Source organism: Lonchura striata, chromosome 17 (assembly GCF_046129695.1).
Source record: "Lonchura striata isolate bLonStr1 chromosome 17, bLonStr1.mat, whole genome shotgun sequence".
Lineage (NCBI taxonomy): Eukaryota > Metazoa > Chordata > Aves > Passeriformes > Estrildidae > Lonchura > Lonchura striata.
Genome location: NC_134619.1, coordinates 9,149,005 through 9,176,826, shown reverse-complemented (window position 1 = coordinate 9,176,826; position 27,822 = coordinate 9,149,005). Strand labels below are relative to the sequence as shown.

At 50.6% G+C, this 27,822-nt stretch overlaps 2 protein-coding genes across 2 annotated transcripts in view; one reads left to right on the top strand and one right to left on the bottom strand.

Moving 5' to 3' along the window:
• RIMS4 (regulating synaptic membrane exocytosis 4) overlaps nucleotides 1-17,905 on the top strand; it is a 56,420-nt gene extending 38,515 nt beyond the window's left edge. Inside the window, exons 3-6 of the mRNA XM_021527866.2 lie at nucleotides 6,414-6,526; nucleotides 7,162-7,263; nucleotides 7,515-7,654; nucleotides 10,143-17,905. Coding sequence (XP_021383541.1) covers nucleotides 6,414-6,526; nucleotides 7,162-7,263; nucleotides 7,515-7,654; nucleotides 10,143-10,361 — 574 coding nt within the window. The 3' untranslated portion in view covers nucleotides 10,362-17,905. The remainder of the gene's footprint in view (nucleotides 1-6,413; nucleotides 6,527-7,161; nucleotides 7,264-7,514; nucleotides 7,655-10,142) is intronic.
• A 1,749-nt stretch (nucleotides 17,906-19,654) lies between these two features.
• KCNK15 (potassium two pore domain channel subfamily K member 15) lies at nucleotides 19,655-25,576 on the bottom strand. The gene is made up of 2 exons (XM_021527867.3): nucleotides 25,263-25,576; nucleotides 19,655-21,957 (listed from the first exon to the last, which is right to left on the bottom strand). Exons 1-2 carry the CDS (start codon nucleotides 25,543-25,545, stop codon nucleotides 21,044-21,046), a joined length of 1,197 nt encoding a protein of 398 aa, XP_021383542.1. The 5' UTR covers nucleotides 25,546-25,576; the 3' UTR covers nucleotides 19,655-21,043.
• Nucleotides 25,577-27,822: the final 2,246 nt, after the last annotated feature.

Here is a 27,822-nt window from a genome sequence, read left to right as displayed (position 1 = left end):
CCCCTCAAGGTTTCACCATCCTCATGGCCTCCTTTGAACTCTCTCTAATAGCTCAATGTCTTTTTTATATCGTTGTGCCAAAACTACCCCCAGGATTTGAAGTGCGGCTGCACCAGCGCAGAGCATGGCAGGACAACCCCCTCCCTCGGTGGCAATGCTGTGTCTGATGCCCGCAGGACAGGGTTGGCACTCCTGGCTGCCAGGACACTGCTGATCACATCCAGCTTGCCATCAGCCAGGACCCGCAGGTCCTTTTCCTCAGCGCTGCTCTCCCGCCTGTCGTTCCCCATCCGTACGCCCTGCCGATCGTACTCTGCGTGTAGAGCTGTCGGGAAAAGGCAGGAGGGTTTATGGCCGGGCTGGGCTGGTGCCGGCTCCGCACGGGCTCGCGTCTCCCTCTCGCGGCTGTGCCCCGCTCCCTGCTGCCTGTCGCCGGCTGTGTCCCCGCCGCCGTGCCTGGCCGTGCCGGGCACAGCTCGGGCACCGGAGTGGTGTTGGCAGCCTGTGCTGAGCCCCGGGATGGTGTTCACAGCCTGTGCTGAGCCCCGGGATGGTGTTCACAGCCTGTGCTGAGCCCCGGGATGGTGTTGTCAGCCTGTGCTGAGCCCCGGGATGGTGTTGGCAGCCTGTGCTGAGCCCCGGGATGGTGTTGGCAGCCTGTGCTGAGCCCCGGGATGGTGTTGGCAGCCTGTGCTGAGCCCCGGGATGGTGTTGGCAGCCTGTGCTGAGCCCCGGGATGGTGTTCACAGCCTGTGCTGAGCCCCGGGATGGTGTTCACAGCTGTGCTGAGCCCCGGGATGGTTTTCACAGCCTGTGCTGAGCCCCGGGATGGTGTTCACAGCTGTGCTGAGCCCCGGGATGGTGTTCACAGCCTGTGCTGAGCCCCGGGATGGTGTTGGCAGCCTGTGCTGAGCCCCGGGATGGTGTTGGCAGCCTGTGCTGAGCCCCGGGATGGTGTTCTCAGCCTGTGCTGAGCCCCGAGATGGTGTTCACAGCCTGTGCTGAGCCCCGGGATGGTGTTGTCAGCCTGTGCTGAGCCCCGGGATGGTGTTCACAGCTGTGCTGAGCCCCGGGATGGTGTTCACAGCCTGTGCTGAGCCCCGGGATGGTGTTCACAGCCTGTGCTGAGCCCCGGGATGGTGTTCACAGCTGTGCTGAGCCCCGGGATGGTGTTCACAGCCTGTGCTGAGCCCCGGGATGGTGTTCACAGCCTGTGCTGAGCCCCGGGATGGTGTTCACAGCTGTGCTGAGCCCCGGGATGGTGTTCACAGCCTGTGCTGAGCCCCGGGATGGTGTTCACAGCTGTGCTGAGCCCCGGGATGGTGTTCACAGCCTGTGCTGAGCCCCGGGATGGTGTTCGCAGCCTGTGCTGAGCCTTGGCGGCAGCTGCTGCCCGTGCAGCCAGGGTTAGCGCTTGTGCTGCTGAGTTGGTGGGTTCAGAGATCCCAGGATCAACAGCATCCAGTGTCATCTTCCTGCTGTCCATGCTCTGCCTCCTTGCCTACAGCTAAAGACCATCATCTGAGCATCCTCCAGCAAAATGTCCTTTATTTGTCCTTGGCACGCTGGAGGCATCGCTGACCTCCCTGTGCTCTCCCTCTGCCTTCCGGCCAATAACTGCATTGCATTCAACTTACGACCAATTCCACAGCAAACCCATAATCTTTAACTCCATTAAAATCGTTCCCATTTGGCTGTGGCAGAGCCCGTAAATCACGATTAGTGAAAGCAAAGGGCCAGAGAAGAGATAATTAATTTCGCTTTGCTGTTCAAAGGCTGCACTGCCTTCGCTCAGTGGAGGATTTGTGCCCTTTAGACAAAAGGCTGACAAGTGTCGCCTGTTAATCTTCTCTGTGTGCAGCTCTTTGCAGCGTGAGATGGTCCTGTCACAGGGCCCTGCTGGCTCTGGCAGCTGCTGTTTGCAAGTCAGCTGCAAAGCGCTCCCTCTATTCCTCTGGCTATATTTAGCATTTCTCTTTAGATGCAATAAAAAAAGACATCTCATATCAGTGATAACCAGGTTGTAGTGATTCTTCCCCTTAAGGGACAGACATGTTGGGCAATGGGTGGGGAAGGGCTTTCCAGGATCACTCCAGTGTGTGTGAAACATCTGCTGGCTGTCACCCAGGGTGGAGACACCACTGTCACCTGCGGCACATCCCTTCAGGAGCCTGTTGCTAGCACATCCAGAGTGTGTGGTGGTTCAGCTGGAGAGCTGGTTTCTGGATCAAGGGCAGGTCAGAACTGCTTAATATATGTGAAGGGCAGGCAGGAAAAGTCTGCTGAGCCTGCAACATGTTTCAGACTAGCAGGGAAGGGCTCTTCAGAGCATCAGGGGTGCATTTAAAGGGTTAAAAGAAGTCACAGTGGAGCTTTTTTCCTCCCTGCTTTAACTAGGAAAAACAAGTGAGTGAATGGGGAGAGCCTGCCCAACAATCTCACCATACCTGTCCCACTCACCTCACCATCCCAGCTTCTCTCTGAGTATTTGACAGACAGCTCACTAAGCTGAATTTGAGCATCTGAAATTTAGTCTATTCTGTTAAATGGTTCCTGCTGTTTTTAATTGACATTCATACTACATTTCTGCCAGTTTATTTCCCCCTTCCCTCTCCCCTCAAGGGAGAAGCAGTAGCTTTCTTGGAGATAGCTTATGATTTTTCCAGACAGAAATTGTTTCCATTCCAGGGTTATTGGCAGTACCCAAATATATGTCCAGGAATTGGTCAAAGCCAAGATTTAGAGCTGCTGCTTCTAGTGTCTAATAAAGCAGGATTGCAAAAGGTCAGCCTCTGTGCAATGTAGCAGCCAGTTCTACCAGCTAATGGCATAATCTATTATAGAAGTAATTCCTATGTCTTCTCTTCCCAGTCAAATGTAACAACAGTTGGGAACATTAACTGTCTAATTTAATACTGACTTTCTTATAGTGCTAGTAAACCCATTAACTAGGGCTGTTATCCAGACTGATGGAGTCTTGACCTTGGCCTGTGTTTTTAAGTGAGCTTTGCCATTCCCCTTGGGATCAGCAGCTTCATTCAAGCAGCAGCTCCACTGCCCTCCTTGCAAGGATTTGTGCTGGTGGCCCAGCCTGGCTGTCCCTGCAGCAGTGTCCTGCCCTCTCGCTGTAGTTTGCACTGCAGAGCATTCATTGTTTCAAGGTCATCCAGAGCTCTTTGCCTTCTGAGTTTATGGAGGATAACAGCAGCCTTTGCTTTGCTCTAAGCACTTCCAGTTGCCATTGGTTCACCTTTACCCCAACAGTCCTTGTTCTTGTGCTTTTTAACACTGTTCTTCATACTCTCCTGCTTTTTTCCTGTGTGTCATCGATGCAGGCTGCAGCATCAGCTGCTTTGTTATCAGATGCTTTTACTTTCTCCTGAGCTGCCCCAGCTGCTGGGCAGAGCCTTTGCGATCAGCATTCATAGATAGCATCACATAACAGCTTGGAAGGGGCCTTAAATATCATCTGGTTCCAGCCCTGCTGCTGTGGGCAGGGTGCTAGGCCAGAGGAGGGGTAGGCTGGTGTGAGAGCACAGGTGCCTTCTCTCCACACAGGTATAGTGCAGGGGAATACTTGGCATCAGCCTTTGATGGGATTCTCTTCCTGGCAGGTAAGAGGGAATGGTTTACTGAATTGTTCTGGATATCTCAGGGGCCAGAGGGGTTTCTCTCCTTTGCTGTCCTGCAGTGTTTCTGTGGGTGGTCTTCTCCCACCTTTGTGTGTCCTCTGCAGTACCACAGCTGGACTTCCCCTAAGATAGAAATTGTTCCAAGACCTGGTTCTGAGTGTGCTGTGAACTCTCATAGCCCTCAGCTTCACTCAATTCTGGGTTTCCCCTCCTCTGTCCTGGTCCTCAGCATCTTGCTAATTAGCCCAAGCATCTGTTCTGAGCACAGCAGTGAACATTTCCCTGAAGGGCTGTGAGTTGTCTTGCCAGACTGTTATTTACGTGCTGGTTCAGGTCACACACTCCCCAGGGTAGGAGTGAGACCCGAGTTTGGCCCATTTGTCTTCCATGAGTTGAAGAGAATAAAAAAAAACATTTACCTTCTGGCTGATGGTCCATTCATCTCCTGCTGAATCTTACGTCTTTGTCTGTCAGATCTCCTTTTTCCTGCACTATTTTGAGTTCTCTAGGCACTAGTTTTCATCCTTTTTTGACTCTCTGTGTGCAGCCCAAAATGCCTGAGCCAGCAGGGTCACGGAGTCTCGCTGGTCCTCATGTGCATCAGGACTCACTTCTTCCCTCCTTGTATGGGCAAATCACGAGCCTGATAAAGCCTGTCTGGCTCTGGGCTCCCTCTTCCTCTGCTTCCCCATCCCATGTCCCTGCAGATTTTCCAGCCCTGGGGCTCTCTCTCTCTCTGTGTGCACAGTTTATCCTGGGGAGCCAGGCCACAAATCCAGCAACTCTGCCCTGGTCCCAGGGATGGCTGCCACGGTGGGGCTGACAGGTGCCAGGTGGATGGTGGGGCAGGAATTGTGTGTCCACAGGGAGCAGAGTGTGGCCCTGGGCACTGGGGATTCACCTTGTGCTGCTAAAGAGTTGGTGACACAGGAAACCGAGAAAAATGTTAAACCTTCTCTGCAACGAATGTCAAATAAATGCCGCTGTTTCTGTTGTATCTCAAAATATCACCTGGAGTCTTGGTGCAAACAGTGGATGCAGAGTGAAAAAAACACTGAACTGAGGAAAATACACCCAAACAGAGCCCCTCCCAAGCCTGTCACCCAGGATGCTGAGACTCCCTCATCCTTTTCACAAAGGTGACATTCATAAAGAGCTCAAGGGCAGGTTTTTCCATGCTGATGGCTCAGCAGCTCTCCCTGTGTAGCAGCAATAACCAGATTTCACAAAGAGCCAGGTCAGTGTAGAGGGGAGGTGCAGTATTCTGTGGAAAAGTTGAGTGACCCTGTCACAGGGAGCTAAGTCACCTCATGAACCCATGTAGTGAGCTGCTGAGCTGTGTGTGCTGGCATCCTCCTTCCCTGTCAGAATAAATAAATATTCCCATGGGGCTGAGAGCAGGTCTGCAAATAACTAATGAGAGCTGAAATCCCAACCTGAAATTAACACGCTGCTGGTTGAATAGGGTTGGGAAAGAATTTCTTTTCTTTTTAATGTCTTTTAAATGTGACTGGCAAGCAGGGGGGCATCACCGAGTCTTTGTGGCTGACTCAGCTGTGTGAGCCTGCGGTCCCCAGCCCACCCCGCAGGCAGGGCTTCTCTCTGCCGTCACTTGTGCCCGACGTGCAGCCTCCTCACAGCGTCCTTTGTGAGAAAAGGAATTGAGGAACGGGGGCTGTGTCATTCCGTGGCTAATCGCCCCCCTTCAGGGAAGTTTGGAGAGCTGGAGGAGGTTTGTGATTGTGCCCGACTCTGGCACGCAGCAGGCAGAGAGCAGCACCCGGCACAGAGCTCCTGACGTGTCTCAGCAGCTGTGTCATGGCTTGGCAGATGCCTGGGGGACAAATGTAGGTGTCAAATGCTGGCCTCAAGCCTCCTCCTTACCATTTGCAGCAAGTTCTTCTACAACCTCCAAACCAGCTGCCTAAATCAGGGTACAGCTGGGTAAATCTTTAATTGTGTCAGTGTACCACAGAGTTTGACTCTTTGTGTTGCTACACACGTGTCACACGTGCTGCAGTGACCAGCACCTGTAGCATGCCATGGGCCAGCCTCAGTGCCTGGTGATGAGATTTGGAGGCTCTGTCCTCCCAACAGCTTTTGTTTTGCTGCAGTGACTGTGGCAGAGACACTGCTGGTGTTTGAGGATGTTGTCCTAATTAGCTTTGCCACCCATATTCAGATCCTCTTTGTGGCTACAGTCATGGAAGCAGATGTGAAAACTGCAGGGTGTGGACAGGGTGGATGCTTCTGGTGTGGAGCAGGAAGAAATGAGACCCTCTAATCAAAAAGGAGATGTATTGCTCTGTGTGTGTGTTAAATAAATAGGGAATTGAGTCCCAAGGGGATTGATGCTTGTGCTGCTCATCTCACTTTTAACTACTACTCTGGATGGATTATTTCCTCCAAATAAATGAGGATTAAGAAGGGATGGCTATCAAGAGACAATCCTATAAGCTATTCTAGGAGTCTGTTATCTGAAGAGGTGACAGGCCACATATGAGCCTGAGATAGCAGAGATTTTCCTTAGAGACAATTTGTTATAAGTAAAAAAATATTGACCAGCTGGTGACTGCAGCCATTATTGGGGTTTTTTGGATGAGGAAAGAGATTTTAAATGGATTCCATCTAACTAAACTGTGTGGAATCCATCGAGTTTTGCTCAAAAAAAGGCTTCTGTAGATGTCATTCAATTAGAAGATATATTATATCTGGTTCTTTAGTTACTGAGTTGCTTTAAAATGCAGATTAATCACTAGCCAAAATGATTTTCTTTTGCAGCTTGAATTTCAGTGGAGTCCATCTGGCATCTGCTGGGCAGTTTAGTGACTTCCTGGGGAGCATGGGCCCTGCACAGTTTGTTGGCCGTCAGACCTTGGCCACCACCTCGATGGGTAAGGAACACAAAGGAGTTGGGTGGCTTTAACTGAGTCTTGAACAGACAGCTCCTACAAGCCACCTAATAATGTGTCCAGCATCTGCTGATCAAACACTGTCCTGCTCCATTTCCCTGTTAAATCGAGTGAGCTTGGCTGAAAGGCTTTGCTGACTGCAGCAAATGTGGTATTAAGAGGAGAGCAGCAGCTTTATGCTTTTCTCCCTCAGCTCTGAAAGGCACAGACTAAGTAAAATGCAGCTAAAATCCTGAAAATGCATCTTGTGGGGTTTTTCTTTCTTTAAGACCCATCAGGCTTTGTAGGAATTTCATTATAGTCCACCATAATTGATTTCCCAAAGTAGCCTGCAGTCCTAGGTTCTTCCATTTGGGAGAGATGAGAAGCTTGCTGCCACAAAGAGTAGGAGACTGAGCCACCAAAGCCATTTTAGAGGGCCGCCAGTCAAGTTTGCTTTTGAAAATGTGACCTGGAATCACTGTGGAGCTGCTCCAGAGTAACACAGGAGGAAATCAGGCACATACAGTTTGTTACAGCTTGTGCAGGAGGGACATGAAGATTGTTTTTAAAGATTTTTGTAACCCAAGGATGTATTATTTTGAAAGTCTTCTATATATTTTGACATTTTGGTTTAGGGGATGTGGAAATTGGCTTGCAAGAGCGAAATGGGCAGCTTGAAGTGGATATCATTCAGGCTAGAGGACTGACACCAAAACCCGGCTCCAAAACACTGCCAGGTAGGATGCTTTGATCTCCTCAAGTACTTCCCTAAGCCCCAGCCTCCCACAATGCTTGTGAACAGGGAAAATTTGAAGTTTTGCATGGCAGGACTAAGCAGCCTGTGCATGGTACTGAAAACAAGGCTGCTTGGGCAAATCTTTTCCCTTCTGTAACTGCCTTCTTTAGAAACACCTGAGACATGCCACACTGTCTTTTCTAAAGTGAAGATGAAGATTTTCTTCATATTTGACCATGTTCTTCTTTCCAGCTGCTTACATCAAAGCTTACCTGCTGGAGAATGGCGTGTGCATTGCGAAGAAGAAGACAAAAGTGGCTCGCAAGTCCTTAGACCCTTTGTACAATCAGGTGTTACTGTTTGCTGAGAGTCCCCAGGGCAAAGTCTTACAGGTAAGATGAGCAAGTCTCAGGTATGTCCCTCTCTCTTCCACCTCTTATGGAAGATACTAAGTCCTGTCATGTGATGGAATATGTGTTATTGATGATTCCAAAATTGCAGAAAGTCTCTGTCTTTCAGCCCCCCTACCAAAGAAGAAGCCATAATTGGTCTGTGCTGGTTTCCAGGTTGTTTATTCTGTTTCTCTCTAACATGTTCTGCTGCCCTGCCCAGCTCTGTCCTGCAGGGCAGCGTGTGGGGCTCTGCCCTCAGTGGGATGTGACAAACATTAAATACCAGAAACTCCCTGGGCTGGATTTACAATAACATGCCAATATCTGTCACCTACGTTGGACAGTGTGTCCCCAGCCTGAACCAACAGAAAAATGCCAACACCACAGTGAGACATGGAGGGCATGAAGAAGGAGAAAAAGGACACGGCATACCAAATTTCCTCCATCTTGTCCCCTTTGGACCCCTCATCTAGAATCCTAAAATTTTACTTCTACACCCATGCCACACTTAATTATTATTTATATCAAACACTCAGAGCTGGTAATTCATGCTGTAAGGTTGAAAACTCTTTTTCATGGACAGAGATCACAGCCAGTGTCTCTGGGGGCTCTGTCCAGGGGGGTTCCTGACCCCTGCCAGGGTCCCAGACCTTCCAGGGCAGCCAGAGGGATGCCCTGGACTCCCACAGTCATGCTGGTTAATTAACATAGATGAGAAAAAGCCAATATTTGCATCGAACCAAATGCACTCAATATGAACTTAACAAAGGGAAAGGAATCCTTTTTTCTTCATACTCAAGCTGATGATTAATTGACACCTTGCCAGGTACCATGAGTGCCTACCAGGAGAGGATTGATTTTTAAATTTTTTAAATTCTTTTTTTCCCCACCCACTTAGGAGATGGGTGGTATCTATAGGTGCTAAAATGATCTTGCAGCATGGGTTGCCTTCCATGTTTATACACATTCAGGGCACTCTGCTTTGCCATCACCCAATTACATATCCTACCTTTTTCCATCTTTTTGTGTTACTTTCCATATGTTTTCTGCCATACTCATATTTTCAACTCTGTACCTATGTTTCCAGAGCAAAGAGTGATTTGCATTGTTAAATCATATAAAAATAATTTCCATCCAATAAAGCCTGGCTAAAATCTATTTGTAATACTAATGTAATTAATCCATTACCACACAGTTATCTCCACTGGTGTGTAAATTGCCAGCTAACCACTGGACCCTTTTCTTCAGTGACTTCTACCTCATATGTCTTGATTAGAAGCATTTTCCCCTGATGCAACAAAACTGCACATGTATGACTGAAATGGAGCAGGGCCTGGCTTGGTCTGCTCTTGTCTTGCATAGGTTTCCTTACCTGCTGCCTTGCTGCCAGGAAAGGCACTTAGTTCAAGAATAAATTGAGGGGCTTGGCTTTTTTACTGATGGACATGTCACCAAACCCACTTTGTACGATGGCTTGCTCCATCTCCTGCTGGCCCAGAGCGTGAATTTTTGGTTTTTGATTGACATTCATTGTCTCTCCTACCTTATTTTACAGAAAACTGTAGTGTTGTGGTTGTTAGGAGCCATGGAAAAGAAGCTGTCAGGATTAGCCAGAGATCACTAATTGTCATCATAACCCATCCTACTCATCCTCTCCTCTCCAGACCACGGACTCACTCTGCAGTCAGTCGTCACCTTTGTCTTGAGCCACGCAGGGCCACCTGGCCATGTGCAGACCTCCAGCATGCCAAGCCCATGACCCTCACTGCATTTGTTCCTCCACCCACTGGTCTCCATCATGTTGTAAGTGTGACTCAGCTTTCCCTGCTCCTCTGCCACCTCTTTCATTGGCCCTTCCTCTGTGTCTGTGAGCCGTTCTCGGCCGTCGGTGCTGCTTGCCCTGCATGTCTCTCACGTGTGCCCCTCCTGCCCTTCCTCCAGGTGAGTGGCCATACCTCATCTCCATCTGCCCCATGGCATGAGCTCCATGTGCAGAAGTTAAAACATGCTCTTCTCCTCAAACTGTTGGCTTTTGGCCCAACTAGTTGCCCACCTTTTTTTTTGCTGGTTTATTTTTCCAGATCAGGAGCTCCTCCTGCCCTTCCTCCCCAGGCTACCTTTTGGTGTCCTGTTATATGCTGGGGCCAGATTCTACCTGGTGTTGGACTGCAGCCCTGAGGATACTTTGTGCAGGGGCTGCCCATGCCCAGCAGAAAGGGGTCTTATCCACATGCACATTCACCTCTGTTCCATGGGGGGAAAAGAAATCTGCAAACATTAGGATCTGTAAACATGTGCTTAAAATAAAATAGTAATATCATCAGGCAGAGCTTGATGTCACCTGTTGGTAGAGTAAATATTTCTGGTTTTTTCAGGCTGTAGCAAAGCTCCAGAAAGTTGGATGAGTAGGAGGATTGGTCAGACTCGTGTTTCCCAAGAAAGTGGGATAGTTGGAGGATTAATTGTGCTCCCCCTTCTTGTCCCTAAGGTGATAGTCTGGGGAAACTATGGACGCATGGAGCGCAAGCACTTCATGGGAGTCGCCAGGGTTCTCCTGGAAGAACTGGATTTGTCAACTTTAGCAATCGGCTGGTACAAGCTCTTCCCAACTTCCTCGATGGTAGATCCCACTACAGGCCCGCTCCTGCGTCAGTCCTCACAGCTTTCCCTGGAGAGCACAGTGGGACCCTGCTGTGACAGGTCTTAGTGAGTAAGGAAGGGGGAACTGCTTTTGTTTTTTAAACATGCTGTCAAGGTTTTGTTTGCTGGAACTCTGACCTCAAGCGCAATGCATGTTCAATCAGTTCTTGTGGAGCTGGAAGAGGAGGATAACCCAGTGACCTTAGACAGAAGACGAGGGGGAGGGCACTGTGCCCTCTCTGTCCGAGGAGGAGGTGCCATGGGGCATGAGTCCTAGTTGTCAAATTAGACGTACACCTCTTGTTTCACTTCTCTCGCTGTCATTCTTGGAACCTTGTTTCAGATCAATATTAACCCTGGAAAGTTGCAGCATTCAAAAGAATTTCGGGGGGAGTAAGGAATTAATATCTCTTAGCTCTGCATGTTAGAAATTTCTAATATGAATTCTTTCACAAGAAAGTACCTGAAAAATGTAGAGGTCATCGTCTGGCCTAAAAAAAGCAGGAACGGAATAAGAGGAAGCACTAGGTCTTCCTTTCTGAGAGGAAGAAGAAGAAAGAAACCTGCAACTCTTTCTTTAGAATCAGTTCCCTGTCACTGAGTCATGTTAGCTGTAACACTGTCGTTGCTGTGTTTTCAAACTGTGCCAAATTACCAGCAAGTGTCTTTACTGCATTACGTGTCTAACACTGCTGATGAAGCATACTTGGTGGGAGAACAAGTAGCGCCTACTTAGAGCAGACAGTTTAAACAGAGTTCGAGTTTAGCAGGCTAATTAACCACAATTTTGTTCAGAAAAAAACCCCAAAACACTGGAAGTGGGAGCTGAACATCACACTTGCAGCTTGAGGTGTTTTGTATTGTCAGTTAAGACATTCTGCAATTTTCTGACTCCCTTACTTGTTGCTGTGCATCCTTCAGTCATGATGTCTTCTATCTCCTGCTTTTTTCCTTCATCTCCTTGGTACTGGTACATATCTGCTGGAGATGCTGCCCTTCCTTCCCAGACCTGAAACAGGACTGTTTTATTCTGCCATGGGAGAGGAAATGGGGGGTTCTGGTGGTGCAGAAGAAAGAAACCTCAGTTTGCCATCTGAGAAGAATGTGCTGGAAAGCCCATAACCTTCCCTCTGTGGAGAGAGGGAGCTTTAGGCAGTCTTGGTACTACACAGGCATTGTCCAGTGTCCTGCAAGAGCAGATGTATCCCCAAAATATAGAGAGGTAGTGAGTGAGGAATGTGATGACACAGTGGTCGCAGCACGTGTGTTCTGTTCATTAAATGAGTGAAGCACACTTGCTGAGCTGTGGCAGCTGCTGCCAGCAGAGCCATGTGCTGGAGGAAGTGCTCTGAAGCCTTCAGACAATTAAATTGTCCAGAACCACAGAGAATCTCCAAAGATTTTCTGTTGATAGCTCTGTTTTGGCTAGGTTTTGTCTTAGTTCCTGAATGAGGATTTGATGACTGCTGTCCCAGAATAAACTTTTAGAGATGTTTTACTTTGTGGTTTGAAAGTGAAGGTCCCATGTCCCATGTAGTAATGAGCAGATTCTTGGTCTGTCATAGAGAAATATTGAGCATTTATTTCTGCATGTGGACCTCAGCTATTTTAGAGTAAAAGCATGAGTGTTGAGTGGATGGTAAAAGCAGTTGCTTTTGGTCCTAGCTTGTCTATGGCATTTTAAATTATTTTGAGATAAATTACAGGATAGATGCAAAAATTATATAGGCCTTACAATAATCTGTAAAAAAATATATAATATAAAGGAGAGGGAAGGAGGACAACGGACATAGAATGACTAATTTTTTGAGTCTTCAGTGGCAAAAGCCTCAACATTTCAGATAAATCTCTTAATTTCCTTGATCAAATATGTCTCTGGCCTCTCACTAATTATTTTTTCTAATGTATTAGACACTTTCTATATATTAGCTGAAGAAAGTTTGTTGCATGCTGGTCAGACTATGTTGTGGCGCTCTCTCTTTTATTTTTATTTTTAAAAAAAGAAGCACATTTACTGTAATTCAAGTTGGCATCTTTTCCTCTTGGTATGTAGTGAGTACTAGGCAATATTGTACAATATGTGTATGAACTAGAATAGATTAGGTAGATTTAGTGGTTTGTAGCACTGGATCTTTTAATAACTATGACTTTAAAAGGACTGTGGGGAGCTCCAGGTACATGCCAGACCTGGCAACAGGGCTTCTGTCTTAAGTTATGCCAAAAGCTTTGCATTGGTACTTAGTTTGGACATTATCTACCAGTAAGAGCTAAGCTAATCCTGAGTTTCCTGTGTCCAGTAAGATGAATGCAACATTTTTGCAGTTTTTAATGGGGAGTAGGAGACCATATATGCCAAAAATATTTCCCCAGAAAACTTTGTTTAACAACTGTCTGTTGAAAAGTTCAGTTCCTGTGTGTGCCTGGCAGATGCAACTTGTCTCCGTTTCCTGCCCCTCTGAAAGCTCTGCAGGCTCAGTGATGATCAGTTTAGTTACCACAGGACTCCTTAACACCAAGGACTATCTTCCATCTGTTTTTAATCATGTGGAAGGGTCACTGTCAGGGTAAAATAAAGAAGTTATGGTTCTAGTTGTGTTATTTTTGTTAACATCTCCAATTCTGTAATTTGGAGGCAGTTTTCACAGCCTGCTCCGTCCGATTTTCTTCTGCATTTTTTACGTGGTTGATTGTGGTCCAGTGCTTCTCGCTTTTGTTTTACTCACTCCAAGTCCTGTTTCTCCCCAGTAAGTGAACACTGCAATCCCTGGCTGCCAAGCACAGCACACTCACAGGGACTGGCGAGTGCAGGTGAGCTTCCTTCACAAAGCAGACTCACAGGAGCCCTTCTGCAAGTGCCCGCGGGACACAGAGTGAGGCCAGGGCAGTTGCATGGTGCCCTACAGTTTAAATTCTTACTTCACTCACATGCATGATTCCTGCACTGGCCATGGTCTATTGTAGTCAAAAAAGAACTCTGCTAGTTGTCCATTGATTTAAGACTCCCAGTGTAGCGTCCAAGACAAGTCTCAGGCTTGGAATAGCCTATTTTTATAAAGCCTAACCCATTTTTCCCCAAAAGGTTTGGCTGGCCAGTTTCTGTCTAAGGTGATGTGATGTGAGAGTTGGGATTACCGATGTGGTCGTGTGTAAAGCAGCATTTTGCCATAGTGATGAGCAGCTGAAAACTGAACTTTTGTCCCCTTTGCAATTCCTGGCTGAGTCTTTTCTTGTGCCTGAGTCTTGCTGTTGGCTACAGTCAGGGAGGGAGAGAGGAAGAGCAGGAGACTTAAATAAAAGAAAAAAAAAAAAGGTGTCACGGTATTTTTGGTTGGTGAATGATTATGAGGGATGAGACTGAGGAGAGAGAAATACCTGCCCAATTCAGGGTTGATTCTCTGTTCCTTGTGCATGAACTGCTACATTGTAAAGGTAACAGGAGCATTGCTGGCCAAAAAACCCATGGAGAGCCAATCCCTAAATGTTACCTGTGTTATGGGAAACAAAGAAATCCTGATACTGAGAGCAGAATGATCTCTCTCCAGTGGGAAACCCCTGCACACAGGGAGAGTAGCCTCGCATGTGGCTTTGTCCTCTTTGTGCTGTGAGCAAAAAGCAGCCATGACCATGGTCCTGATTTGTTCAGTGAAAAAAAAAGTGTTTTTTTCCCAGTCTCCTGTTGTTTCTTTCCTTTTGCCCTAACACAGCTGGGATGGCCAAGGTCCTCACTCTGCAATTCAGTCCTTGGGTCCTCATCCTGCAGCCAGAGCTGCTGGAGCATCCCTTTGCACTGCAGGCACTGTGGGCAGGGTAAGGGCCAGCATTTCTTGGCCATGGATTGTTTCAAAGGACATTGCAGAATTATTTGCTTTGAGTGAAAATATATATTTCTTGTTCCTAGCTACCAGATCCTTTATCATTGTACTGTTCTAAATTTGCAGGTCTTCTGGAGTATGAATATCACAAGTTCCTGTAAAGGAGCTGTTTTTAAGATGTTGAGGCAGTTAACAGAATCTCAACTAAGCATGTTTAGTAATGTTTAGACAACAAGACAACTTTTTTATGAAACTCATTTTAAGTTAGTTTATTACATGCTGTTGGTAATATTTTAAAACAGGAAAAATATTTTTCTTTAAAGACAAAATGATATGTATGTTTTTTAACAGGTAACATAATTTAGTGTTTTCAAAAATGTTTGATGTTCTCGGTATGAAGTTTACTCATTCTTTTGATTTCTATGTTCCTTGTTATGTTTTATCAACTTTTTTCCAAAAGAAAAGAGGCATATGTAAATAAACACCAGAAAAGAGTCCTATAAGAAATTCTGTTCAAACTGGCCATAAAATTATTAGTAAATATTTGTTATTGTTCATTAACTCTCAGCTACTTTGTTGAAAGAATAGATGTTGTATTTTCAAGATGAGAACTACTTAGCTAGTTTTGTCATAATCCTGTACTCTGTAAAAAAATCTTTTTATAAACAAAGTCTAATAGGCTACCAAGCAATAATATATTCCATTGGGTGTGCACAGATTGTGACTTGCAGGCTGTAGTACATATTGTTGATACAGTTTATAATTGTCTTTAATCTGAATAAGATCACTTTTGAAAAAGGTCCATATTAACTTTGATTGTAAAAAACAAAGACTGGGCTGTTGCCTTGTGAGATATATTCATTCTATAGACTTCTCTGTGAGTGTCTGTGCCCATCGACATGAGATCTCTCTTAGGTGAAGAAAGAAACAGCTGTAGGTGACTTCATACAACAGAGGTAAAAAATAGTTTCAGTATAAACTTCATGACTGTTTCAATCTCCTGTTTTTCTTAGGCTATCTAGTATTTGTAATTTGACGAGAATGGTTCCCACTGCCACTGTAGCCCTGATAAAGCAAAAAAGCCTTTGCACTCTGGGGCCACTTGAGCTCTGCCTGACAGCTGCCTATTTTCCTCAAGATACCTGGGGCAGGCTAAAGGGAGGGTTTTTTTCAGAGCAGCAGATTGGGTTGCTCTTCTTTAAAGGCTCTGTGGGTTATTTTGTCCATTTCATAGGTGGTATTTGTCCATTTTGTTAAAAAACTCCACCCAAGGCAGAGAGGTTGCACCTTTGCAGGGGCTCACAGGGGACCAAGGTATAACACAGGCACAGGATGTTCTGTGCCTTTCCTCAGAAATTTGCTGGTGCTGGGCTCTCTGATTTTTCCAAAGTGGCAGGATCAGGATACTGGATTTTAAGTCAGCTCCATCATTGATGCAGTGCATAGAATAAAAGAGCTTCAAAACAGCATCCCAGTCCATTGCCTGTGGATTCCTCCCAGCATTTCCCATAGGACAAGTGTCCATGTTCTTCTCAAGATTGCCAGGCTGCTGGCTGTGCAGGCAGCAGGTCCCAGTGATGCTGGGAGCCCCAAGGAATGCTGGAAGAATTCCTGTTTTTTGTGAAATGCTTTGAAAAGAGAGAGAGGTGTGAATGCAAAGTGCCATCATGTAGAGGAGTCCAGGGCCTATTGTGACCTGGAGGGAGCATATAAAATGAAATTGCAGCTGCTGGATTTGAGCCAAGCATTTAGAAAAGAGGATGATCAGTGAAAAAAGAATGATCAGTGAAAAAAGAACGATCAGTGAAAAAAGAACGATCAGTGAAAAAAGAATGATCAGTGAAAAAAGAATGATCAGTGAAAAAAGAACGATCAGTGAAAAAAGAATGATCAGTGAAAGGCTTTTTGTGTTCGCCCAGGTGCACACCAGCCAAGGGGTGTGTGAACATGGTAATTCCACAGGGAGGTTTGCAAGTGATTAGGTGTTCTCAAAATGTGGCTTCAGCTCTCACTGCCAGACTCCTCTGCTCAGTGGCCACATCCCAGTCACCAGGCAGCCTCATGTCCATCCCCAGCTGCTCACCCGCTCGTCCTTGGGGAACCTCCAGCTCTTCCCACACTATAGGCACCCTCTGCCCTCCCTTCCCCATGGTGGCTGCTTTTATCCTGGTGGAGGAGAGGAACCAGGGAGAGTTTCTTTGTAGCATTTGGTTCTTTGCACTTTAGTGGCTGAAACGGAAGGAGCTTGCACCAGCCCTTTCCAGGACACCAGCAAACAGAGGCGATGACTGAAGGATTTTCCCTTTGTGACTTTCCAGTAGCTAAAATGGCAACCAAAGCAGTCCAGCTTGGCCAGGTCCATGGACAGCCTTGGCATTTACTCTGGGCGTGTTACATGGGCTGAGCCCCCTGTGTAGGGGCAGGGAAGGGCTGTGTGTGGCAGAGAGGCAGCAGAATCAACCAAGACAATGATTGAGGCACACCTTGCTGAAGCCATCCCACAAGCTTTGCAGGAGCTGGTTTTTGTAGTTGCTTGGGCACCAAATGTTAGGATATCTGCCCACAGGGACTCCAGATCCCACTAAATGCCAGCCTGGAGCTGCAAAGCCTTCAGCAGTTTTTTTATTCAGGGCTGTTGCTTCTGACCCAGTGCTGCACACTGGTCTCTGGTGATTCTGCCTTGTTGACCTGGAGCTGGTTTTGGCTTTGGAGCCAGGGAAAGTGAGGTTTGGAGGGTGAATCTTAAGGCATGTTCCCCATGCCTCACCACACTGGTGTTGTGTTCCTCCCGCTCCCTGCAGGCTGCTCCCTGCACGGTGAAAGGGCATCCTGGGGATGCAGTGCCTCCCCCGAGACCCCTCATGCAGCACTGCCATGGCCTGCCACCCACCAGGGATGCCCATGTCCTGGTTTTGTAGCAGTCCCACCTTCGAACTGCTTCCTTTGCCATCCTTGGAAGAGCCATGGGTCTTTTGCAGGGGCTGGTGAGATGTGCCATCACTGACACCAGGAGAAGACAGGGAGCTGCCTCTGGGCTGGGTGGAGGGCAGCTCCCAGCCAGCTTTCCTCCGCCTTCCCTTTGCTTTCCCCAGCACCCCCTGCTCCCTGCATGGGTTCCCATTTCCCTCTGGACACGAGGCCTTATTCCAGCCCGAGGGGACTGAGGCTGCCCGTGGCATCTCTTTGCACTGACATCCGTCCCCCTGCCCGCCGGAGCCCCGGGCGGTGCGGCAGAGCTGGCCTCTGCTCGGGGATGCGGCCACCCCAGCCCATCCCTGCCCTCACCCCACCCTGCTGGAGCTCTGCCTTGTTCCCCACTGCCAGGGCCCGGCCACTGTAGGGAAATCTGCTTTCACAGGTTAAACCTTTTTACTTCATTAATTGCTCCACAAAACACAGTAACTTTGCAGGCGCACTACAACACTCCTCTTGCTTTTCCCTAGGAGTGGGGGCAGCTGAGAGCTGCTCTTTTTGGCCTCTGTAACCCTCTCCAAAACTTTCTGGAGGTTTTTAACATCATTTGGTGAGATGTAATCTCTGTGGAGCCAGAGGGAACACAGGCAATGGAGTTGGGCAGCCTGCTTGCCCAGGTGGCGAGTGGCTTGCGAGGTGCCTGGGCTGCCTTGGGTGGAAGGTGGGTCACCAGCCACTCGTCTGTAGTCAGGAGAGGATTCTGCTATACTTTTTTCCTGTCTGTAGGTTTTATTCAGACAATATGTAATGAATTAGTGATTTACAATTCAGTGTTAAGCTAATGAAAACGTTGATAATGGTGATAATAAAACCTTTTTTTTTCCTATGGTGTGTTGGAGGTTTTCTGTGGAGTGTCTTGCCCTCTCTGTTGTCACCACCATTATCTTCAAGCTGGGATTTCAGCTGGACACTTCCTTTTCCTTGTGCCTATAGGGAACGAGAGCAGCTCAGTCTGGTGTTTCCAGGGCTCCGTGGAAGGGCTGTCACTCCAGCTTCCTCAATCAGCCCCAGCTTCAAACCTGCATTTCCCTGAGCCACTTCTGGATGTAATTTGGCCATGGGCATCTGGAGATGGCACAGAGCTAAGCTTGCTCCCAGTTGTGCTCTGCTCTCCACCCCAGTCTAAAGCTCCTGCTGTTTTCTTTCCAAGACCATTCATGGTCAGCCCTGGCCATTCAAGGGTGATTTTGAAACCCTGGAGGTGAAGACTCTGCTGGCAGAAAAAAACACCCCTGGCCCAGGCTGTTGGGAACATCCAGCGTGGGTGCAGGGGAGCCTGGGGACCCTCAGATGTTACTGGGTGTGCAGCTGCTGCCTGGATGACCTGGAGCTGTGAGCCCTTGGGTGGGAAATGTCTGGGGGATCCTGCTGGAGGGGTCTGTGGGAGGAGGTGGTGGTGCTAAGAGTAGGCACCATTCTCTGGGCAGCTACTGCAAGTCCTTTTGTTGTGAGAATGAGGGATTGCAAAGTCATAGTTCACTAAGAATTTCTTAAAAGGTGTTTGTCATGACTCCAAATCCCTCTGCAGCTCATCAGGGTGAGACCAAGGGGCAGCTTCTCACCTGCCCCAGCTACAGCCCCTAGGAGAGCAGTGATGGAAGGGGAGGAGGAGGGTTTCTCTAGAGTGTCAGGAGGCAGTCCAGCATCTCCCACCCTCGGACCACCGCCAGTTTCCCATGCAGGACGGGGCTCAGGCTGCCACTGAGCAGCCAAGCAGTGCTGCCTGGAAGCTCAGGACACAGGGAGGGCCACCACTGTCACCTCATCCCCAGCGCTGCCCTCCGGGGTGTGCAGGTCACACTGCCATCCCTGCTGCCTCTGCTGGGCTGTGCCTTTGCATGGCTGCATCATGGGCTCTGTGACACAGCCTGGAGCCACTGAGCTTGGGCAGTGCCATGCTCAGTCCAGAGGGAGAGTGCAAGAATGGCTCAGCCTCTGGGTTCAGGTTTTCTCCTGCTTCCAGCTCCAGCAGAGGTGGATTTCACCAGGGCAATACCATGCAGGTCTGACTTGAGCAGGAATCAAGGACCTGCTTCTTTCCACAATGGATGAGGGTGAGAGGTGCAGCTCCATCGTGGCCACTGGGAGGATGTCCAAGGCCCAACGTGGAAAGAGAGAAGGATTTTCATCTGCTCAGCTCTAATGGCAAAGGGCAGCACAGCAACAGCCAAACCTTGGGCTGAAATCCGTGGGGAGGGTGGGGGAGATGTGACATGGCAACAAAAGGGCTGAGCTGGTGGATCAGTGTGAAGTGACACGCTGAGGAGCTGAGAAGCCAGTGAAAGCCTCATTTTTAAGCCTGTTTTCCACACTCACAGCTTGCTTTGTTCCCCCCCACCTCCCCCTTTCCCTTTAAACCAGGCTCACCCCCTGCTGCAGGGGGGGCAGTTGCTGGGCATCCTGGAATGTCACACACCCCAAAGGGCCTGGGCAGCACCCAGGTGAAGGTGTCACAAACCAGCCCCTGGTGGCAGCCCAGCAGCACTTGCATCCTCCTCTCTGCCTGAGTGCCCACAGGGAGCCAGCCTGGGCTTTGGAGCTTGGACACCCCTTTGACAAATAATCAACCACAACCTGATGGATTCACCTTTTATTAAGCTGCCACCCAGAACAAAAGGAGGAGAGAGCAAAGCCTGCCCTGAAACCTTCAAAATGCTGGCAACTCTGCATGCCTTCCCCACCAGGAAGAGGGGCTATTTCTCCACAAAAATACCCTCAGAGGGTATTTTAAATAGAACTGAAAGTTAAAATGTCCATTATTGGAGAAAAAAAAATCAATAGGGCTCCTACCACTGTCAGAGCCCTGCTTTCATGCAGATGAGACACGATGGACAAAGGCCACGCTGGGGTCACCAGCTGGAAAGAGCTGCCCAGGTGTGGCTGTGCAGGTACCACATCCCACATGGGGATGAATGTGGAGATGGGACCACCCCCACCTCAGATAACCCCAGCAGCAACAAGCACAAACCCATGGGCTCACAGGGACTGGGAGGAGGAGAGGAGCCAGCACAGCTGCTGGCCTGCCAGCTGGGGGAAGGGTGGGGAAAGAAGGGGTGATTTTAGCTAAGAAAAAAATCTGCTTAGGACCAAGCCATTTGCAGGTGACTGTAGTCCAGGAGGCTCTCCCTGAGCTGCCCTTAGTACAGTCTGGGCTCAGCACAGAGGAGAGCTGGGGCTGGACTGGACTGGAGGAGTTCAGCTTCCCTTGGGAATGGGGCACAATGTCCCTCCAGCCATTTCAGCCAGGAGGACCTACCCACGGTGGGGAGGTTTAAGAGGCAAAGTGTGCAGGTGGGCAACTGGGTGAGTACATGGACCTCCAGCTTCCAAAAGCACTGAGCCAGCCACAAGCCTGAGCCCAGAGCCAGAGGGCTGCTCACAGGAGATGAAGTTCCTCCATGAAGCTGTCCCCATGTGCTGAGCTTCAGGACTGCAGCCCATTCCCTCCTGCCCACTTCTCCCTGCCCACCCTCCAGCTGCAAACCTACTGTGGCACTGACTTACCTCAACCTGGTGCCAGGGGACAACTTAGTAGTCCCCAGCCTTGCAAGGCTTGCTCACACACACTTTGCTTTTGACACTCAGCAAATGCAACCCAGCCCACGGAGCAGAAGTCATGTGCTGGCAGCAGCAGCAGCCAAGGCTCAGCAGGGTGGGAGGGCAGCAATGCAGCCTTTGGGGAGCAGGGAGGTGGGAGAGCAAACCTACAGCTTCACATCAGGGTGGGAGGGGGCTCTTGCCAGTCCCAAATGTTTGAACCTACTTGGGAGGAAAAAGCAAAGAAAAACGAATTTCATTTCAGTGCCTGCAAAAAAGGAATCATTATTTCCCAACAGGATTTTAGAGGCTCCTGCTGGGGGGAGGGAGAGGAACAGAAGAAATGAGTAAGAAGAACCTGACATCTCTGTTCTTAATTTATCATCATAGTAAGACTCGAGCGCTGAGTCCAGCTGGGCACGCGCTCCTAGATGGATTTCCTCCGCAGCCGGGGGTGCTGCCGGCAGCGAGGGCTGTTGGAAGACAAAGTGCTCCCCGGGGAGGAACCGGTCTGACCCCGCGTGCTCAGGGACACCTCATCGATTTTGTAGGAAATGGAGTTGTAATAGACAGGGTTGGTGTGGCAGCCGAGGGTCTCGGGGTGGGAGGGCGCCGGGCTGCCGCACACCGGGGGTCTGTAGCACAGGCAGGTGCACAAGGACGGCACCTCGGCCGCCGAGACGGCCGACTGGCGCCGCTGCCTCTCCGCGTCCTCCTGCACCAGCGGGATCAGGTTCATCTGGCTCGTCCTGTCCTCCACAGGGAGAAAAATGGCATTGCTGCTGCGGCTGTCCTCCTTTGGCTTGAGGTGGATGTTGTTGCGGGCTCTCCTCAGCGAGGCTCGCTCTTCGGCGTCGCGCCGCTCGTCCTCCGAGTTCATGGTCAGGAAGCGCAGCACCACCAGGTTGAGGAAGGCGCCGATGACGGTCAGGCCCACCAGGATGTACATGAAGCTGAAAGCCACGTACGGGGGCTTCTTCTGCAAAGCCTCGTTCTTCTGCAGAGCCACAAAGTCTCCGAAGCCAATAGTGGTCAAGGTTATGAAGCAGTAGTAATAGGCATGGAAGAAAGTCCAGCCCTCGAAATAAGAGAAGGCTGCGGCGCCGATGCACAGGGTGCCCATGCAGGACAGAAAGCCCACCAGGACCATGTTCTCCATGGAGACATGGGTTGTCCTCATGCCCAGACACTTCTTGATCTTCTTGAGCAGTAGCCGCACGACGGTGTTCATGCGCTCCCCCAGGCTCTGGAACATGACCAGCGTCAGGGGGATGCCCAGGATGGCGTAGAACATGCAGAAGACTTTGCCAGCGTCTGTGCCTGGGGCAGCGTGCCCATAACCTGTGAAGGACACAGGAAGGAGGAAAGGAGGCATCAAGCCCTCACTGGGGTTTCCAGCAAGGCTGCCCTGTGATCAAGGGGAGCAGTAGAAAAGGGGGAGAAGAATGGAAAATGACTCAGTAACAGATCTGTAGGTAATACTAATGGGGCCATGGGATGCCCATCCATTGGGATGATGGCGCATTCATGTAAGCAGAACCTCATTTGACCTCTAAAGAGAGAAGGTACCCTCCTGACAGCTCCCAGTGTCACAGAGGCCTAGAGCTGGACTGGGGTCTGCAAGCCTCCTGCAGCTCACAAATAATTCAAAAGCCAGGATGCTGTGCCAGTGCCAGGTGTGCAGGGTAACCTGAACCCCACAGCGAAGGGGAACAGAGGCTCTGCAAGATGCTGAGACCAACAGCATCAGATCACCCTGTGGGGAGGAAACACACCCAGCCAGGACTATCCACAACTGCCCTTGCAGGGGCATTGCCACCTCCCCTGTCACCTGCTCCTCCTCCTCTCCCAAGCCGTCCAGTGTCACATGCACATTTGAGTCTCAGCTGTATGAGCTGTTGGATGGGAACCAGAGTGACCCTGCAACTCTGTGCTATAGGGATAGTCCCCACAGGAGCAGCTGTGTCTGGAAGGACTTCTGCAGATCCCCTCCAGATTTACTCCAGTGTCACTAAGACTCAGACCTGAAGCACCACTGGCCTGTTGGGGAGGAGGGGCTGTGCTGGTTTAGAAGCAGGGTAAGGGAGCATTTATGCCACCACAGCCCTGTCAGCCCTTTTCCTGTGGACAAGGAGCTCCAGGACATGAAGGTTCTCCTTGAATGCTTTCTGACATTTAATTTCTCCACCTTGGCCCAAGTTTCAGAGCTGTGACTCGAGGACACACACAATTACACTGTGAGGCATAGTGAAATATTCACTGCAATCTTCCAGACTCCAGCGATTCCTTGCCCACCTCAATTACAGCAGCTTAGCAGAAATTGGTGGCCCCTGACCTCGGAGGATGTGTAACGAAATCAGTGCAAAGGAGTCACATGGGGAACAAAGGCATCCAAAGGCATCTGAGCCTTTCTTTTGAGTTGTTTCTACAAGAAACTACCAGGGCCTGAGACTTCCCTTCTGAAAGAGCCTGCAGAACAACACCAGCTCCTTCCTGTGCTGCTGCCAGGCCTTTCACAAACAGCTATTTGCATTTTCACTTTCTGCAGGAATTTGCATGACTTTTGCATGGAGAACATGGGTGAAAACCCCCTCTTGTTATCCCACAGTCTTGTTTTAAGTGGTGACTTGGCTTCACCTCAGTCCTTGCTGCCCGTGGGTTTCCAGGATACTTGGGGAAGGTGCTGCACCCACTGGTGGAAGGACCAGGGGAGGATAACCATGTTATCCTGGGCTTCTGAGCACACCTCCTGCTCCAGGAACCTCCTGCATGGGACAGGCTGAGGGGCTCAGGACAGCATTATCCTTCTCCATGCTGTGCTTGGAACTGCCAGCAGGCAGCAAGGGACCAGCTTCTAATTGCTCTTTCTGTTCACAGATCCACACAACAGAAAATGATGAATTTAATGCCTGTATGCCACATTTCATGAAACAGAGAGCAGACAGGAGACTGCAGTGGCAAAACCTCCCAGTCAGATCCAAGCTTAATAACTGAGTGCAATCACCAGGTCCCAGGCTACAAAATAATACAATGACAGCAATAAGGATGTAAAGATAATGATCCACAAGAGCAGTAACTGGAAAAACAATTGTTATACCCTGAGAGACTGTTGAAGGAGTGTTTGACTGATGGTTTTGAAATGACAAAGGGAATTAGAAAGAGTAAACACAGCTACAATGACATTAAAACTGAGATTTGGAGCACAGCCCAATGCAAAGAGATCTAACATGTCAGTGTTTGAGAAATACGGCACCTGGGCTGAAATTATTTATCACACAGGGTGTGTGATAAGCACAGCCATTGTTTGTCATAGCCAACAGGAAAATCATGTAAATGGAGCTATAACCTGTCAGGTGATGATGGGGATTTTTGCTGAAGCCATTCATCTTTCCCTCCTGCTGGGGTCTGGCCTGAACCATGCCCTGAGCTCACCGTGGTTTGCTGACCATGCGTGTTCCCAGCTGCACAAACCCCACACCACATCCCTGGGAGCACATGGAGACCCCAGGCAAGGCCTGCAGGATACCTGTCCCTCTTCCACCTCCTGCCTTCTGGTAACACAGTGCAGTTGATCCCACCCACCCTTGTCCTGAGGGATGAGGCTTCCAGCTACCAGAAGTTTTTAACCATCCCAAGCCCTTTAGTAAGGCTGAAGTTCTGTCCTGAAGAACAGGAGGTGGCTGCTGGCTGTGCCAGGGCAGGATTTGGCCTCAGGATTCCTGCCTCCAAAACACATCTGCTGTCTGAAATTCCAGCACAAGCAGTGACACAAGCACAGGATCCCTGTCTATCCCCACGGGATGCCAAGGGTGCATAAATTAATCAAAGTGGATTCATTAAACAATGCTCAACTCCCACGTGGCTAATCTCACCTAAATTAAGGCAACCCTCATTCAATTTAGTTTCATTCTCTTGCAAAATTGAAGCGGACAAGGCACTGGGCTCTAGTATGGGTAAATGGGTCTACAGGGGAGTTTATTTCAATCACTCCCCTCCAAGCTGACACCCATGTCTGCAGGTTTCTGTGCAGGCAGAGCAGTGGGCAGTGGCTCGTGGCTCTCTTGGCTCTGTTAAGCCAGTCTCACACAGCCAAACACGCAGAGTTTTGAGCCAGCAGAGAAGCCAACAATTCTTGCCCAGCACAGAGGACAGACACGGCCTCTACCTCTGCCCTCCCACACCGCTGCCAACTTTGGCAGCTGCCTGCTCCAAAGGCTCCCGCAGGAGCTCCGCAAGCTGCTGCCTCCCTGGGACAATGCCGTGTCCTGCGGCCCCAGCCACAGCAGCACGCCCAGCACAGGGCGGCCCCAGCCTGCCCGTGGGTTGCCTCACCCACCGCTGGGGTCCCACAGGGTCAACTCGGCGGTGGCCTGAAGAGATGTCCCAGCCTTGCAAGGGTGACACCTGCCTCTGCCGTGCCCCCAGACTGCCCTGGGGCTCCCAGGGGTACAGGAGGTGTGGGGCTGGAGAAGGATGTGGCGCAGGGACATGGAGGGACATGGGGTGCAGGGGCATGGGGATGGAGGGGCATGGGAGGCAGCGATGGAGGAACACGGGGTGTAGGGAGGCTGGATGGAGCGACACGGGGTGCAGAGGTGCAGGGATGGAGGGATGCCGGGCGCGCCGGCCGGGCTGCCCGCACTCACCGATGGTGGTGATGACCGTGATGGCGAAGTAGAAGGAGCCGGCGAACTTCCACTGGCGACCGGCGCGGTGCGGCTCGGCCTGCAGCACCAGCCGCTCCAGCTCCCGGTAATCGTCGGCGGAGAAGCGGTACTTCCTCCGCAGCTCCCCGCGCTTCTGCTCCAGCAGCCGCTTGCGGCCGCTCTCCGCCTCCGACTCCAGAGCATCGAAGACCGCGGCGCCCACCAGCAGGTAGGAGAAGATGCAGAGGATGAGCGCGGCCGTGCGCAGGTTCTGCCGCTTCATGGCGAGGGGCGGCCGCCGCGCTCAGCCCGGGCTCCGCATGGCCCCGCCGCCGCCGCCCCCCGCCCGCCCCCGCGCACCCCCGCGCACCCCCGCGCACCCCCGCGCACCGCGCACCGCCCCCCGCACCGAGCCCGGCACCGCGCACCGCCCCCCGCACCGAGCCCGGCACCGCGCACCGCGCACCGCCCCCCGCACCGAGCCCGGCACCGCGCACCGCCCCCCGCACCGCGCACCGCGCACCGAGCCCGGCACCGCGCACCGCGCACCGCGCACCGCGCACCGAGCCCGGCACCGCGCACCGCGCACCGCGCCCGGGCACCGCGCACCGCCCCCCGCACCGAGCCCGGCACCGCCACCGCCCCCCGCACCGAGCCCCGCACCGAGCCCGGCACCGCCACCGCCCCCCGCACCGAGCCCCGCACCGCGCACCGCGCACCGAGCCCGGCACCGCGCACCGGCTCCTGCGGGCTCCGGGCACCGGCTCCTGCCTGCCCCAGGCACCGGCTCCTGCTGCCCCGGGCACCGGCTCCTGCCTGCCCCGGCACCGGCTCCTGCCTGCCCCAGGCACCGGCTCCTGCCTGCCCCAGGCACCGGCTCCTGCCTGCCCCAGGCACCGGCTCCTGCCTGCCCCAGGCACCGGCTCCTGCTGCCCCGGCACCGGCTCCTGCGGGCTCCGGCTCACACGCACACCTGGACTGGCTCCAGTGTGCCCCGAGCCCTCCCAGCCCGGCAGCTCTGGGCAGCGCCTGGCTGCAGTGAGCCCTAGGGTGCCAGCAGTTCATTCTCGTGCCAGTGACAGCAGTAACATCCCCGTTCCCCGAAGTTGCCCCTGGGCACTCCGAGGCTGGAGGACTTTCTCATGCCTACACCCTCTCTGCCTGCCCTCCCTCCCGAAAGCAAGGGCCTTTGGGGCTGTGTGGCTGTCCTGAAGTACCCTGTGGTATCATCATCCCTGTGGTATCATCCCTGTGGTATCATCCCTGCACGGGCAGCCCTCATTCCTGCTGCTCTGCCCAGCTCTGGGCTGCTTCATACCCATGGCACTGAGGAGCACTGCTCCTGGTGCTACCTGTGTAATCCATTTGTGTTACTTGTGCAATCTATCTCTGTTATCTATCTGTACTGTCTGTGTTATCTATCTGTGTTATCTGTGTTGAAAATCTTATCTACCTGTGTTATCTGTGTTATCTATCTGTGTTATCTGTGTTATTTGTGTTCCCAGTGTTATCTATCTGTGTTATCTAAGTGAGTTTTCTATGTTCCTAGTGTTATCTATCTGTGATACCTGTATTATTTACCTGTGCTAGCTGTGTTATCTCTCTGCATTATCTGTGTCATCCTTTTCCCAGCTGGTTACCAGAGCGGAGTCTGGCCTGCTGTGTCCAGTGCTGTTTTAAGAGGGCAGAAAGGAAGAAAAACAGATGCAGTGTTTCTGTTGCTTTCTTTGGCACATTGGTGAGAGGCTGCAGGCACAGGGGTTGTGGGGCCTGTCCATCCTGTGCTGGTATGGGGGCAGTGAGCTCAGCCTCTCTACACTGATGTGCTGTGGACAGCCCAGGTCAGCCTCAAGGAGCTGGGAAATTAGCTGTGGTAGGAGGCAGAGCCCACAAATTGAAGACCCTGTTTTTCATCCCTGGTTACCATAGCTTTTATGTAACTCCTATACTTCACTTTTAAAAATAGAAAGATACTTCTGAGTTGTGTGTTGCAGGCGATAGTATCTCATTCAGGAAAATAAACTCTTCTTCTTTTGGCTGGGAATAAAATGCACAAGTGAAAAAAAAGATGAGGCTTACATCCCTCTCCATCCATCTTGCTTCTCTCTCTGGAGAGAAGATGCTTTGGGATTTAGTTGCACTAATGAAGGTTTGCACTGGACATAAGAAAAACTTCCTAACCATGACGACAGTGAAACACTGGAACAGACTGCTGGGGGAGCTTGTGGCACCCTGTCACTTGAGGAGTTTAAAAATAAGATAAGCAGATGCCTGAGTGTCTGCTGAAAATGCTCTGGGTGCAGTGGGTGCTCTCCTGAAGGAGGGGGTGATGCAGTGCTCTCCTAGAACCCCTTCCATCCCTGATCTCAGCATTCCCATGGCCAGTGCAAGGGACACAGTGGCCTTTCCTACTGTAATTGTGAACTCTTTTTCACCCTGGCCACTTGCCACTTCCCTCCTCCTTGCTGAGCCTCCGTGCCAGCACCATTAGTGAAAGTTGTTATTGGAGAAAAAATAGACTCAGGCATCCATCAGGAGCAGCCCGAGCTGTCGGCGTGCT

Coding starts and splice junctions, on each gene's coding strand:
- KCNK15 (XM_021527867.3), bottom strand. CDS start 25,545: ATGAAGCGGCAGAACCTGCGCACGGCCGCGCTCATCCTCTGCATCTTC. Junction 21,958..25,262: donor CACGGTCATCACCACCATCG/GTGAGTGCGGGC, acceptor TGTCCTTCACAG/GTTATGGGCACGCTGCCCCA.